Here is a 16157-nt window from a genome sequence, read left to right as displayed (position 1 = left end):
GGTACTCGTGTAGTTGAAGCAAAAATTATTTCTGGAACTAACATTAGGCATACAGTTTTGATCTATAGATCACCACTGACTTCAACAGACAACAAAATAGCATATAAATTTCAAAGACAACAGTTTTTTCTTGTAGTATGTTTTGCGATGACCATAAACAAAAGCCAAGGTCAATCATTATCTATGGTTGGTTTTTACTTGAAATAACCCGTGTTCTCACATGGACAGCTATACTTTGCCTTGTTAAGAATTACAAGTAGGTGTGGGCTAAAGATTCCGATTTTTGATAAACAAGATAGTTTGACCAATACAACCACAAATGTAGTGTACAAGGAAATTTTTCTTATTTGTAAAACACTTGTTTAAATATAGTAATTTTCATTAATTTTTCGTGTAATACACGGGTCTCAAACTAGTAATGTAATATAAATATACATCCATCTTTTTTTTCCTTCTAATAATACTCATAATAATAATAATAATACTCATAATAATAATAATAATAATCCCGTTCCAATTTCTTTGTATTGGAAGCAAAAGAAACTAAACTAGTTAAGTTTTGGGCCTTTGGGCCAAGAAAGTAGAATCTGTAGGTTAAATCTACGCAATAAGCACCGGCACCGCACAATATATCATCGATTCTCAAACCCTAAATGGAACGATCCAGCCGGAAACACGAAGACATTGAAAAGCGTATGAAGTCCTCCGATCGAGATCACAAGCGGAAAGAGAGAGGAAACGAAGACGAAGACCTCCGGTTCAATGATAAGCGAACTAGGAGGAGGCTAGAGGAGATTGATAAGGATGATGCTGCTTCCGGTGCCAATGTAAGCTTCTTCCCAAAGTCTTTTTATTTTATTATTATTACTCACAACCACAAGTCTTGCGTTTTAGTTTCATATTATTTTGTTTGCATAACTTGACTTGTGTTTCGTCTATAGGGTAGTGCACACAGTAAGACACATGGAACCACCCATTTGGCACCTGACCACCCTCTTCCTAAGGTATCTTTGATTTCTACCAAAAATGAAAATGAAGGAGTTAATAGTAACAGATCTCATGAGGTTCCTGGGAAATCCAGTACAGATTATGGGAATTCTTTAGATGCTGCTGCCAATACTCGTGGCATTTCCCTTGATGCCTTATCTAAGGCTAAAGCAACTTTACTCAAGCGAAAGGAGCTTGCTGAAAAGATGAAGAAAATCCCTATGGTAAGTCTCTAGTTTTTTTTCCAATTCATATATCTTCATCTAAACTTAATGGTTCATACCCAACTCAATGTTAACATATTTTTAATCAATCTCTAGTTTGTTACCATTTTTCCCTATTAAATATTTGATTTTTTTAACCACGTATAGTTTATATCAAGACCAAAGAACTAGAGAATCTCTTTTTATTAGTTTTACTATTAATTGGTGCCACTAAATAACAAAATTACTTTATTAATAAAAACCTTATGATGCATGAACATGCTCTTTGACATACTACTGCAACAAAAAACAATTTTGTTATACGTTTCATGAGATGTGTGACTAGAGTTTTAACAGCTTTTTTACAAGTGTATGATTATATGATAAATCCCCTGAACTGAAAATCCGTCAACGTCATTCCTTGTGATGATTAGACGGGTTTTATGATTAATGTTGGGTTCTATAGTTGTATCATCAACATCATCATCAGTTTACATTTTGTCAACCCACTACCCAATCAAACCACTAGCTCTTCTACTCAAGTCAGCAGCGGCACCTTTTTAGCTCCTACTTGCCTAACTGGTTGCTACTCGCTATCGCTACCTTACAGGTTCAACGCACACATCATTATATAAGAAAACAAGAAGGTTGAAAATAATTTGTTTTTAATAAAACGGGTAAATCTTAATTTTTTATGAAATAGGTGAAGTTTTAAAATTAATTTGTTTAATTTTTTTTAATGAAATGAGTAACTATGATATTTAACAGGTTTGTAAGGGTATATATGATATTCTCTTTTAATAAAAAACATCTCTTGTTATTCTCAGTGCTCATTTATTATTGAAATCAGTAATGGTTTGGTATTATAATGTGGTGGTGGTTTATATTTCTGTGTTTGTTTTGGTGCAGTTAAACAAAAGTGCTGACACAAGCACAAAGCCACTCTCGGGACCTGTCCAATCTCTAACTACAACTGCACATACTTCACTTTCTGGTTCCACTACTTCGACGCTGCCACCTGGCGGTGGTGTGCCTCAACTTGCAGGACTTACTGCACCCAAATTTGAAGCTGTAAAACGTGCACAAGAACTGGCTGCCAAAATGGGTTTTAGACGGGATCCGGAGTTTGCTCCACTTTTAAACATGTTTCCTGGACAGATGCCACCTGAGGTGGTAATTCAACCCAAGCCCGCTAAGGCCCCGGTTCTTCGTTTGGATGCGTTGGGACGGGAAATAGATGAGCATGGCAATGTGGTGAATATGCAAAAGTTGAACAACTTGAGTACTCTTAAGGTGTGTTTCTTCTTTCTTTTAAGTTGTAAAATTTGTAAAACTACACTTTTTAAACAAAAGGGTAAAGATGTAAAAACAAAAATGTTGTTTTGAAAAGTTTTAAGAAGTTTTTACGGAACTTTGTGTTGAGACGCTATAATTTGTTACAAATGATAACTAGAGATCTCAGACATGTGACTCTGTAGAGTTAGACACTTAGACCCCAAGTCTCATAATTCATCAAAATGACTACTTTTTGAACAAAAGGATCAAAATGTAAATTAAAAAAAATTAAAGAAATTTTAACGTAAGATGTAAGTTACTGTTAAGACTCTAAAAGATGTTACAAATGGTAACTACATGTCTCAAACAATGCAACCTTTTAAAGTTTAAAATGACAGTTTTATGCTTCGTTTGAAAAACTTAAACAGAATTTTAACAGAAGTTAGTGTTAACTGTTAAGACCTTAAAAGATGTTACAAATGGTAACTGCAGATCTTAAACATGCAACTTTTGAGAGTTAGACCCCAAGTCTGTTAATTTTATATTATTTGAATGACGGTTCTATTCTTTTGTTTGAAAACTAAACAGATTTTTCAAGGGATGTTAATGTTTAAGACTCTAGAAGATGTTACAAGTGATAACTACAGATCTCAAACATGCAATGTTTTTGAGCTAGACCACATACGCTTGTTTTTTCCATATTTATAAGTTCTTTCAAAATGAAAATTTACCCACTGGCTTGAGAAGGTTAAAATTAATGGAACTTGGTGTTTAAACCCTAAAAGATCTTGCAAATGATATGACAAGCACACAACTTTCTAGAGGTAGACCCAAGTCTGTTAACCTTTTCAAAATGACAGTTGTATACTTTTTGAACAAACAGGCAGAACGGTCATTTTGAAAAATTTAACAGATTTATCTTAAATGTGCAACTTTTTAAGAGTTAGATCACACTCCAAGTCTGTATTAAGTTCTTCAAAATGACAGTGTTATAATTTTTAAACAAAAAGGGTAGAACTGTCATTTTAAAAGAAGATCAAACTTTATTTTTGTTTCTTGATGTCTAATATTGTTCTAACTCTTGCTTCTGTTTATTGTAACCATCCAGGTTAACATTAACAAACAGAAAAAAGATGCATTTCAGATTCTGAAACCCGAATTAGAAGTCGACCTGGATAAAAACCCACACTTTGACCCTCGAATGGGTATTGATAAAACCAAGCTTTTAAGGCCCAAAAAGATGACATTTCAATTTGTGGAGGAAGGTAAATGGGCTAAGGAAGCAGAGATCATAAAGTTAAAGGTATGCTTGTCTTATTGTGTCTCATTCTGGTTTATTGAGGTTTGTTTGTAACATGATGTTAGTTGGTGTTTGTGTTTTTAGAGTCAATTTGGAGAAGCACAAGCAAGAGAGTTCAGAGCAAAGCAAGCACAGCTTGCAAAGGCTAAGGCTGAACCCGATATTAATCCCAATCTTATAGAAGTGTCGGTGAGAGTTAGCACTAAAGAGAAGCCGAAAGACCCGATTCCTGATGTCGAGTGGTGGTAAGTTTTCAACTTCGGTTACAATTTTGTTAAATATAGCTGTCATTTTGTACGTTTTTGGGATCTTAACACTAATTTCAGTTACAATTTTGTTAAATATAAATTTCATTTAGTTATGTTTTCAGTTAAAAGGGTAAAACGGTCATTTTAGAAAAAATTCACAGGATTTTTAAACAGATGTTAGTGTTTACTTCAGAGATGCTACAAAATGACAACAGATCTCAAACATGCAGATTTTTAAACTAGACCAGAATTGTTTTATTCTTGACAAACTGCAAGGACTATTTATGTAATTACAACAGTCACGTGGTTTATTTGATTTATCTGAAGTAATGTTTTGGGGTTCTTAACTTGGAAAAGTTGCAATTTTTGAGACTTGTCGCTGTTGTTCTGTGACATTTATTGGGGCCATCATTAACTTTTGTTAAAAATTCGTTTAGTTTTTCTCAAAATGACAGTTTTATACTTTCAATACAAAAGTTTGAAACACTATCATTTTGACAAGATTAACAGAATTTTTAATGGAAGGTAGTGTTGAAGACTCTAAAAGATGAAACAAATGACGTTTATTGACCTCAAACATGCAACTTTTTAGAGTTCATGATTTATAGTTTTAAAATGGCAGTTTTATAGGGGTAAAACTGCCACCATAAAAAGCAGATTTTTTTAGGGAAGCTAGTGTTTAAGGCCTTAAATGATGTTACAAAATGGTTACTACAGATTTCAACTTTTTAGAGTTTAGACCCCAAGTCTGCTAACTTTTCCAAATGACAGTTTTAACATTTTGTTCAAAAAGTTTACAAGAACAAACAGAATATGTAGCAAAAGTAGTGTTAAGACGCTAAAAGATGTTACAAATGAAAATTTTAACAGAATTTGTAGCAGAAGTTAGTTAAAAGACAAGAATTTTACAAAAAGACAACCATGTTATTCAAAATGCACCTAAGTGTGTTACTTTTTACAAATCACAGCTAGTATTGTATGATTTACTCTTTCTTTTCCAAAAATGATTTTACCTGTTTTGAGCAATCTCTAACCTTGTTTCAAACTTTTAGGGACACACCACTTCTAGATTCTGGTACTTACGGTACCATAATTGAAGGCGGGTTACCAGAAGACATGCTAAAAAAAGAAAAGATCACTTTATACATAGAACACCCCCGACCCATTGAGCCGCCGGCCGAACCCGCTCCTCCCCCACCCCAACCCTTAAAACTCACCCAAAAGGAATGCAAAAAACTTCGCACGCAAAGACGTTTAGCCACTGAAAAAAACCGCCAAGAAATGATTCGACAAGGCCTTCTAGAACCTCCAAAACCAAAAGTCAAAATGAGCAACTTAATGAAAGTTCTCGGATCCGAAGCGACTCAAGACCCTACCCGTTTGGAAATGGAAATACGATCTGCCGCAGCAGAACGTGAGCAAGCTCACGTTGACCGAAACATCGCGCGAAAATTGACTCCATTGGAGAGACGTGAGAAGAAAGAACGAAAACTTTTCGATGACAATAATACTCTTGAGACGATAGTTAATGTGTACAAAGTTAACGATCTCTCTCACCCTCAGACAAGGTTTAAAGTTGATGTTAATGCGCAAGAGAATCGGTTGTCAGGGTGTGCGGTTATTTCTGAGGGTATTTGTGTAATTGTGGTTGAAGGTGGTGGTAAGTCGATAAAACGGTATCAGAAGTTGATGTTGAGGCGTATAAACTGGGCGGATGCTGTGAAGGAAGATGATGAAGATGAGAATGAGAAGCTGAAGAATAAGTGTGTGTTGGTGTGGCAAGGCAGTGTGGCGAAACCTAGTTTTCATAGGTTTAATGTGCACGAGTGTATAACCGAGAATGCGGCTCGTAAGGTGTTTTCGGATGCGGGTGTTGGGCATTATTGGGATTTGTCTGTTCACTTTACGGATGAGGTGTGATTTTGTTCTTGTTTGAGGTCTGAAACCGGTTATCTTGTTGAATAATAAATGTGTTGGTGTTGAAAATTTAATGACTTGTTACTTGAATCAAATGAGTTTCGCAATTAAATTGGGTTTTGTCCAACTCCTTTATATATTGTTTATCCATTAAGCTGCACACATTCTTGTAGTTTGTTTTATTTCTGAAATTATGCCGAATTGGCTTATTAGGGTTAGAAAGGTTATTAGAAGAAATTGACCATTTTCAAAAAACTCATTTTTTTTTCTTTTCTTTTCAAAAAAACGAGTCTAAGCATCTAACATATCATTAAGTAGTGTTTCATAAGAATGAAGGTTTAAAAGGCAAAACTAAACATAAAAACATGGTTCAAATTCTTAAGGCTAAATGGGGAAGGATATCAAAACAAGTAAACCACCTTTCCTACTTGAAGCAAGGCTTCTTTGCATTTTTAGCTTAGACTTTTGCCATTTGATTTGTTGAGATGAAAACCTTTGTAATCAGGGTTATGTAGGATGTGATCGGACCGATCGAACTGGATCAATTTGAATGTAAAGTAATCGATTGGTTATGCTAAATGTACTCCCTCTCTTCTACTTGTTATACCATCTCCTTTTAATATTTAATGTCTTTAACAATTTTATTTGATAAGTTACTCCCCTCTAACATTTTTTTCATTTTATAACACAAAATTTGTGCAGTTTATTACGTAAATACACTATTTATTTATTTATTTATTTTTATTTATTAACAAACATTAAGAAATTTGTTTTGAAAGATACAAACGAGCTCTAAAAACTATTAAACACTATCTAAACAACTAAAAGAATTATACAAAAAATGTATTATTAAATTATCAAAAAATGTTTATTTTAATTAACCAAAAAAATGTTTTTTCCTATTTGAAAAAACAAAGAATCGTTTTAAAAATATAAAAAAATAGTAAAAATTATTCTTAAAAATATGTGTTTATTAGTTATTTATTTTGAGCGGTGAAATTTATTAGTATGTCGGAAAAGCACCAACGGTCAAAGGATTTTAAGTTATCAACACATAAACTTGCATCAATTAAAATAATAGCATAAATAGTTCGTGTATGGTAAATAAAAACAAAAACTGAACAACTAAAACAATTGATACATGCATGTTTAATGAATTAATTTGAGAATTTCGCTACAACGATTTTGTATAAAATACTATACATATAGATCCACTCATAGATATATTATTTAGAAATAAAAGGCAGATTCATTTATTTTGTTTACTTTTTATTTTTATCGACGCTCTCAAGATTTGAATTCTTATGCTAGTTTTTACTATTACATAACAAGGGTGTCAATTCTTAACATAGCCCGAAACCCAATTCGAACCCGGCACGAATATATATAGGTTTTGGGTCGGCTGACATGATCTGTTTTCTTAAACAGGAACCCGAACCCAGCTCGTTTAAAAATGTGTTCAACCCGAACCTGACCAGTTTAAAAAATGGGTACCCGAACCCCGGCACGTTTAAAAGTAGGTTGACCTATTAACCCGTTTAAGAATTTTAGAGAAATTAATATTTTAATTTTAGAGATAAAAGAAGTTTTAAATTTTAACGTTAAATTATTAACAGGACAAAGTCACAAAACTAGCAAGTGACGGAGTATGTCGAAAAACACCAATGGTCAAAGGATTTAAGATATCAACACATAAACTTACATATATTAAAAATAATGACATAAATAGTTCATGTACTGTAAATAAAAACAAAAACTGAACAGCTAAAACAATTAATACATGCATGTTTAACGAATTAGTTTAAGAATTTTGCTACAACGATTTTGTATACAATACTATACTTACTCATGGATATATTATTTAGAAATAAAAGACAGATTCATTTATTTTGTTTACCTTCTGTTTTTATTGATGCTCTTAAGATTTGAATTCTTATGCTAGTCTTTACTATTGTGTAATAGGGGTGTCAATTTCTAACATAACCCGAAACACAATACGAACCCGACACGAATATATATAGGTTTTGGGTCGGCTAATATGACCCGCTTTCTTAAATAGGTCAACATAAACCCAGCTTGTTTAAAAATGTGCCAACCCGACCCCGACCCCTTTAAAAAATGGGTAAACCCAAACCCCGGCTTGTTAAAAAGTGGGTTGACTTGTTAAACCCGTTTAAGAATTTTAGAGAAGTTAATATTATGATTTTAGAGATAAGAAATTTTAAATTTTAAAGTTAAATATTTAGATTTTTAGTTTTTCATATATCAATTAACTTTTAAAAATAAAAACAATTTCTTTTTAAACTACTTTTATCTACTTTTTACTTTCACATTTTTATATTATTAGTTCTAACTGTCTATTCTTCAATTATTTCCATTTGTTTGTTATTATCTTGAGCTAAATTTATGAACCTTACATTGCATTCTCATGTTTAAAATACAAGGAAAAGAAATGATATGATTGGATAGGGGAAGAAAGGAAAAAAAATTATATACTTAAAAGAATTTCTCGAGTTAAAATAAAATAAAATAAAAGAAGTGCTAATTACATTATTGAGTTAGATGGGAAGGAAAAATAGAAAAAAAATTGTAACGTTAGAATTATATTCTCATTCTTGAGTTAAATAGGAAGGAAAAGATAGAGTAAATTAGTAATATTGTACATGGCTATAAACTTTTCTTCAGAATTAGACCATAATTAGCTGAAAAGTTTTGAAAGAAAAAAGCCATAACTTTTCTTTTTACTCTCTTTCTTTAAAAAAAAAAAACTATTAAATCTATCATAAATTATTAAAATGTTTTATATGAATAATGTAATTAATTGTTTAATTTATTCCTAAAGGCACTGGTTTTTACTCATATTCGTATGTGAATGTAAAATGGGTTGACATGAAACACAAACTGAATTTAAAAGGGTTGGCACAACACATAACTAATCCTAAACACCTTGTTACTTTTTTAAAAAATTAGTAAGTTATAAGTAGGTAAAAATGAGCAATCCCAGACACCCCCTTACCGGATAAGGCTAAGGGTAATGGGGCTTGGTTGAGCCCCAAGTGAACCAACATCTTCATGACACGTGGCGCTGACTAGGCATGCCAACCAAGCCTCAAACGGTGTAATGGTCCAGGTGAGCCGGGGCTTGGTTGAGTTTTTTTTTAATACTATATCCTAAATAAATATTAATAATACTAAATTAAAACATTTCATTAAAACATAAATAAAAAGGAAAATAAAAACATAAATTTAAAATGCAACAACCTCTAAAAAAAATACATAAAAATAGCCTTTTTAATTTTTTTCGTCAATTCCTTCCGAATACGATCTTTTTCTTCCTCCATTATCGCTTGGTCGGATGGCGGTAGGTGGCTAAAGTCCTTGGTTAGAAATTCCAAACTCCTCATCCGGTTTCTATTATGTTTAGCTTGACCAATCGACTCGAGACCAATTGACATTCTAGTAATCTCTTTTTCGAAGTCGTGATCGGCGGTTCTTTTCCCACGTTACCTACGGGGGGGGGGGGGGGCTAGAGCCTTGCTATTTCAAATCGCCCTCGGACAAGTTTAGGTCGAAGTTAATTTGAGTCTCCGAGCCGCTAGAAGAGACGTAGGAGCCGGACTCGCTAGTTTTCGTACATTTAGCCGATTCTTTTCCGACATCCGCATCCAGAGTAACTAACATAATCCATTTCGAGCACTTCTTGAGCACGTCCCACAAGTAGCGCTCGTCAAACGTCTTCACTATCTCGTACTTCCTTAACACCTCCGCTTTCCACTCGTCGCAAGTGAATTGAAAAACTTGAAGATCATCGGACCCACTCTGTCGCATTCGGTTTGCATTTCGGTTATGTAGGTTGGTAAATAATCCTACAAACTTACGAATATCAGACCACTGACCCGATATCATATTATCGGTTTGGTCCCTACTCCCCACTTGCTCATAAAACAATTCCCGAACTTTGCTCCAAAATACTCGACGTTTATGAAAGTCGGCTATAAAAAAATAACAAAACTTTAGTAAATTGCAAACAAAAACTAAAAATTTAAATTAAAAAAAAATGCACCAAAAAATAATTACCCTCGTTTCGATCTTGAGATATCTTAATCCAAGCTTTAGCCACCGCTAATTTTCATTCTTTTTCCAAGGAGTAGACTTTCGCTTCGTCACAGCCGGTATCGATGAACCGCCCGCTTCGGTTTTATTCGTTTTCTTACCTTTGTGAGAGCGTTTTGTGGGTTTATCCGGTACCGGTTGTGTCTCCGGAACGGAAAACTCGGGTTGTGTATCCGAGTTGAAAAAAGTCGCGTTTTGAGATGCCATTAGATCTTGAAAGGCCTCGTCAGACATGTAGTCCAACCCCTGCATCTGAAATTGAGTGTTGTAGTTGAAATTTCCTGAACCCGACATGATTTTTTAACAAACTTTGGAAAATCAAATGAGAGGTATTAGTAGAAATATTGAGAGAAAGAGAATGAGATGGGTGATTTAAAAAAAAAATGAATTGTGATATTTATAATAAGTTTGAAATTTTTTTATTTTATTTTAATTGCCAACGGCTCTCCCCAACGGTCACCCCACGCGGACTGCCCCGCGCCCCCTATCCGCGCCAAGATGGTAGCGGTGTTCGCGAGTCAAGTGGCCTCCGCGCCCCAATAACCTTAGCCTAAGAAGAAGGCTAAATCAAAAGCTCAAAAGCAAGACAGTAACGAATCTATTCTCCAATCATTTATTTTATTTTATTTTACCAATTGCTGTAAAACACTGTTTTGCCTTAATTTCTTCTGATGTTGTAAATTTTGATTCCATCAGATGTCTTGTATTTAATTTAGTTTTCATGTTTCTTTCCAAATGTCGTCATTCATACATACATACATGCATATTTGTGCCTGTAAAGTTTGTGATATTCTTCTCAAATCCGACTCTGCCTGAACTGCAAAGCATCGTCAGGTTAGGTATCATCATCATCATCATCATTTTGAATTAACCAGTTGTGTGCTGAAGAAACACTAATCGTGAGCTCGTCAATGAAGAAACACTAATCGACCCCGGGCAGATTACGGATAATCTGGGGGTTAAATAGATGTTTCCCATGAGGGGTTAGACCCGGCGAAGATGGTTCTTCTGATAACCTGCAAAACAGACACCGTGAGCTCGTCACTGAGAAGGGGGGGGGTACCTCCTTGTGACCACCCTCCGGCGTGAGAATCAGACTAGATTGCTCTTGAATATAAGTGTATATTAAGAGAATGACTAGAGCAGATATCAGGTAATATCAAGATATGAGATATGAGATAAGATGAGATAATACCATTCCAAGGTGTTGGAGTATTTATAGCCGAAGGTAGGTTTCCAAGCAGGTACAGCCGGCTGAATAGTGTTCTTGTTCTGCCAACTGTGGGCTACGCACATTCCATGCTGGTGGTTGGTGGATAGGCAGCGGCTGATAGTGACCAGGCCGGCTGTGTATTATTCCTGTTCCACCAACTTCAGGCCATGCACGTCCTCCGACAGGTTGGTGAGTAGGCAGCGGCTAATAGTGACATACAGTACAAGAGCGTGCTGCTCGTCGTACTGTTGTCAGTGAGCTGTCGTATCCTTGGTCAGATCTTTTGTCCATACCTCGTCAGGTATAATACAAAAGATTCTCCAGTATCATACGGACTGGCTTATTTGGGCGGGAGTTCTCCCGGCTTTGTGCGGGAGTGTTCCCGGCTTGCTCACTCCTTCTTCAGGTGACATTACTGAATTATTTAAGAGTTAAGTGCCTTGTGCGTGTAGCTTTGCTGCGCAGGTAGCCTTCCCTGATGGCTTGTATCCGCAGCTGCGGGAACAGGCGGAGTACTTCACCATTGGGAGGCTTTTCCTGCGGGAACAACTTGCGTACTGCGCGTAAGGACGTCACGTCTCTGAGCATGGTAGGTCCTACGGGCCCAGTTGGTTTCTGCGCAGACGTCCCTCTTCAAGGGGTTGCGAGTTTAGCCTTTGCGCAGACGTCCCTGTTTGAGGTGAGTCTTGCGGGTCCAACTGGGCTCTGCTGGGACCTACCTCTTCAAGTCCCCCCAGTCCAATGTTCTTCTCATGAATTGTTAATAAGTGAGTGAACTTTTGGACATAAGCAAAGGGTTTTGAAAAGGGTTATAGTTTTAAGGTTTGAAGAGGGTTTGAAGAGGGTTATAGTTTTGAAAAGGGTTCTTCTCATAAGCAAAGTGAGTGAACTTGCGGGTCCAACTGGGCTCTGCTGGGACCTACCTCTTCAAGTCCCCCCAGTCCAATGTTCTTCTCATGAATTGTTAATAAGTGAGTGAACTTTTGGACATAAGCAAAGGGTTTTGAAAAGGGTTATAGTTTTAAGGTTTTCCATGGGGATTCTTCCCGCGGAAGTCCTAATGTCACGTGCAGAAATTCCCGACTTTCCTGCTTGATCTTTGGGTATGATGCGGGTAGGTCTGTAACCTCCTCGCAAGTCAGGAGCGTTGAGTTCCACTTGTGTAGATTCTCCATGAGGTTTTGGTAGTTTTGAACATAGTGATCAATTATGTTTAAACAACCAATTCCATCTTGGAGCTTCAAACAATCTAGTTCTCGACGTTCCCGCTATGCGGGGATGTTATTCTCGTTTCCGCAAGCATGGCCCGGAAGATCCTTCTTGGTTTCAATTCCCTGCGGAGTGCTAGGTATGTGAAGGGTTTCGCCTTGACACTGTACCCGCACTCGTCTTATAGTTACTTTACTTCCAAGGTATTCCTGGCTTCAATTCCCTGCGGGTGCTTAGTATGTGAAGGGTTTTGCCTTGACACTGTACTCGCACCCGTCTTATGGTTACTTGGTTGCCGAGGTATTCTTGGCTTAAATTCCCTGTAGGTGCTAAGTATGTGAAGGGTTTTGCCTTAACACTGTACTCGCACCTGTCTTATAGTTACTTGGTTGCCAAGGTAAGGGGTATATTCCCGCTTACTTTTGAATCTTTTTGAATCTTTTTGAAATTCGAAGAGGTGGTGAAAGGATAAGAACAGTCCAAACTGTTGAAATGTCGCCCGACGGTTTATTCTGACAGTGTCAGGACGTGAAGGAAGTTATGGCGACGTGACAGTACATGGTCATTCCAGACGCTTTTTCAGGCGCGTGGGCGCGATTTTTTGGGCGCGTGGGTGCGGATTTTACGACGCGCGTCCCGTCAACAGCTGTTGCCAGCTTGCTTTTTCCACGTGTCATAGTTTCATTGCACCAGCTCTTTTCTCTCTCCTCCGCATTAAATTCATCGCATTCATTGCGATGAGTATATAAAGGGGGAGAGGGTCCTTTGTAATTCACACCTCCACTTCTATCTTCTCCTTCTAAGCGATTTCCGGCGAATATTCTCTGAAATCGTTGCCTTTCATCCTTCCAGAATGTCTTCTTCCCATGATGTTCAGGCTACTGCCGAGGAGTCTGACGTGTACGCCGAGAATCCGTCGTCCACGTCGGACAAGGATGACAAGAGTACTGCTGGCGAGTGCCAGTGTGCTCTTCCGGCCGACCTCTATCAGTACGTCGTCCAGAAGTTCATGCTCGAGCCGTTCGAGCCTGAGTTTCCGGAACCACACCAGACGGTGTACGATGCCCCCAAGGGCAAAATAGGGGTGTATGCTGCATTCTTCGTTTATGGGAATCTCAGGTCCCATAGACGAAGTTTGTTTACCGTGTCTTGGAGAGGCACGGTGTGCATCTGACGGAGGTACACCCGATGGCGATCGCCAAGATCCGCCACTTTGAGTGGGTGTGCCTCGTTCTGGGCGTGGAGCCCCACGTTGATCGGTTGATGACCTTCTACTCCTGGAGGTGCATCCAGGGGTGGTACACCTTGGTCAATCGGATCAAGGGTTTGAAGATCTGCGCTACCGAGCGCAGTCTTCGGTCGTGGAAGCGGGAATTTTTCTATATTTCCGCTCGCGTCGTCCCCCTTGCGATGACGTTTAAGAATGGGAGAGCACTCCCCGCCCTTCACGCCCTCAACTACCAGGAGGCGGAATGATTCGGCAAGATCTCCCGGATCCAGAATCCGGTGTACCGCTTTGCGGAGTCCGGGATGGTGATGCTCGGGATGAGCCGGGTGTGGAAGGAGGCGTCACAGATTCCCATCGTCCTCGAATACGGTTTGAACTCTGTCCCTTACGGTATGCTCTGTCTTCTTTGGTGATATAGGTTTTTCTTCTAACTGTTTCTTTTTTTATTTCAGAGGGGAATGACTTGCAGTCGCTCCTGCATCCGCGGGAGGCCGATGGTCCCGCTCGAATGGGTACTCGTGCTCTAGATGAGAACGAGTTGCCCATCCTTGAGCAAACGGCGGATCGGTTCGTGGAGGTCTACCCGCCAGGCCACGAGATCCTGAGCGCCAGGCGGCCAGGTAAAGAACTTTTTGACCCTCGCCCTCTCAATGCTCAAACCTTTGCGGGAATTCCTCTAATTTTGTCATCTTCTGACGAGGAATCCGCAGATGGTCCTTTGTTGGTGCGGAAAAAGAAGGCTACTGGCGCGAAGGACAAGGCGAAGGTTGCCTCCACCGCCGATCCGGTTGTCCGGTCTGACTCGGAAACCCAGAGCGAGGAGGCGGCGGGGAACCCTGGTGGTAGTGAGACCACTGTTCCGGAGGTTGAGACGGCTGTCACCTCCGGGCAGCCCAGTGTGACGACGGTGAGCGGCGTGAAGAGGCCGGCTCCATCGGGTTCGTCCCCGCCTGTTCGCACCTTTAGGCTCAAGAAAACCCGTAAGTATAATCTTCCTTTACTTTTACTGCATAGCTTTCCACCATTATACTTATATCTTCTTTGTGCAGGCGTGGATGCTACCGCATTCCAGGGTGGAGCGGGAGGTAGCAGTTCTGGACCCATGAAGGTAGGTTTGGTCAACCTACCTGAGGCGATGACCCAGGCGACTGCGCCTGCGTCAGTTGGTTCAGTTGCTCACCCTGTTGAGCCAACTGTTCCAACTGTGACGACGTCCCCGCCGGCTGTCAGTGCCATATTCACTGATTCTTTCACTGAGCCGGCGGTGAGTGTTACTGTGGATTCTTCCGCAGCCACGGCCACGGTTGTGAGTTCACCTCTTGTGAGTTCACCTCCGCTGGTTTCTATTGCGGCGGCCTCCGCTATGCCTCCTCCGGCGCCGGCGACTACGGCCGGTCCTTCAGGTATGTCCGGGGTTGGGGCGTCAAGCCAATCTTTGCCTCCTTCCCGTCTTCTTGACCTTTTGGATGGATATCCCTTAGGTTCGGGTGATGGGTTTGGCGGCTACAGGCCTGTCGTCGACCCTACAGGTGCGTAGGGTTATTTTGGCCTTTATTTTATATATATATATATATATATATATATATATATATATATATTTTTATCATCTTTTCCTAACTGCTTTTTGCTTTTGCAGTGTCGGATTCCAATGAAGTGTATGTTCCACGATGGAACATCCGCCGAGGAACAACCCTTCGGACGCCTGTAGAATGCGTCGAATGGGCGCGCCACGCCGCCCCCGCTGGTGCGCTGGGGGAAGCCATGTCCAGCTACCAGGAGGGTAGGCTGTCGAATGAATTGCGGATTCTCCTTGCCTGGATGCAGCCGCGCGTCGAGTTACTTTGTCGTGAAAACGACAAGTTAAAGACGGCGCGTAGCCTGGAAGTGGCTCAGGCGCGGGCCATCCGGGAGGAGAACAAGAGGCTTGCCGCAGTGGCTGCGGAAAAGGAGAAGGCCTTCCAGGCCCTTGAAGTTGAAGTTCAGGCCCGTCTCGAGGCCCGTTCCAAGGCTGCCCAAGCTGTTAACGAACAGCTTCGGCTGGCTAAGGAAACTGAACGGAACGCAACTGAGAGGGCCACCAAGGCTGAAGCTGTTGCTGAGCCTCTACGCATTGAGAATGAGGAGCTTAAAGCCAAGCTAGAGAGGCTCCAGCAGGCTCATGATGCCTTGGCTATGGAAGACGCCAAGAAGCTCCAAGAGATCTTGGACCAGAGAGGCGTGCTTGACCACACTGAGCGGAAGCTAAAGGGCGTTGAAGAGGCTGCTGCTAAGGAAGTGTTGCTCGCCAACCTTAACAAAAGTGAAGTCGAACGCGCCCGTAACCAAGCTCAAGCTGCCCTCCAGGAGGCTCTGGTTGCCAAGGAATGGCTTCTTCGAGAAGCGTTGTCTCAGGTATGCGTAATTTCATAATATCTTTATGCTTTTCTTTGTACATAGAAAAGGTTTTGATACTTGTATTTTTTCT

General features: G+C 39.4%; 1 protein-coding gene across 1 annotated transcript; it reads left to right on the top strand.

The window, feature by feature from the left end:
- The first annotated feature begins 1096 nt into the window (after positions 1-1096).
- LOC143570124 (protein RDM16-like) lies at positions 1097-5990 on the top strand. The gene is made up of 5 exons (XM_077055863.1): positions 1097-1211; positions 2100-2483; positions 3574-3768; positions 3850-4010; positions 5066-5990. The coding sequence occupies exons 1-5, from the start codon at positions 1194-1196 to the stop codon at positions 5931-5933; spliced, it is 1626 nt and encodes a 541-aa protein (XP_076911978.1). The 5' UTR covers positions 1097-1193; the 3' UTR covers positions 5934-5990.
- Positions 5991-16157: the final 10167 nt, after the last annotated feature.

Source organism: Bidens hawaiensis, unplaced genomic scaffold (genome assembly GCF_021521415.1).
Source record: "Bidens hawaiensis isolate Kalapana, Puna unplaced genomic scaffold, B.hawaiensis_p1.1 tig00001269_1, whole genome shotgun sequence".
NCBI lineage: Eukaryota > Viridiplantae > Streptophyta > Magnoliopsida > Asterales > Asteraceae > Bidens > Bidens hawaiensis.
This window is presented reverse-complemented; position numbering and strand designations above follow the sequence as displayed.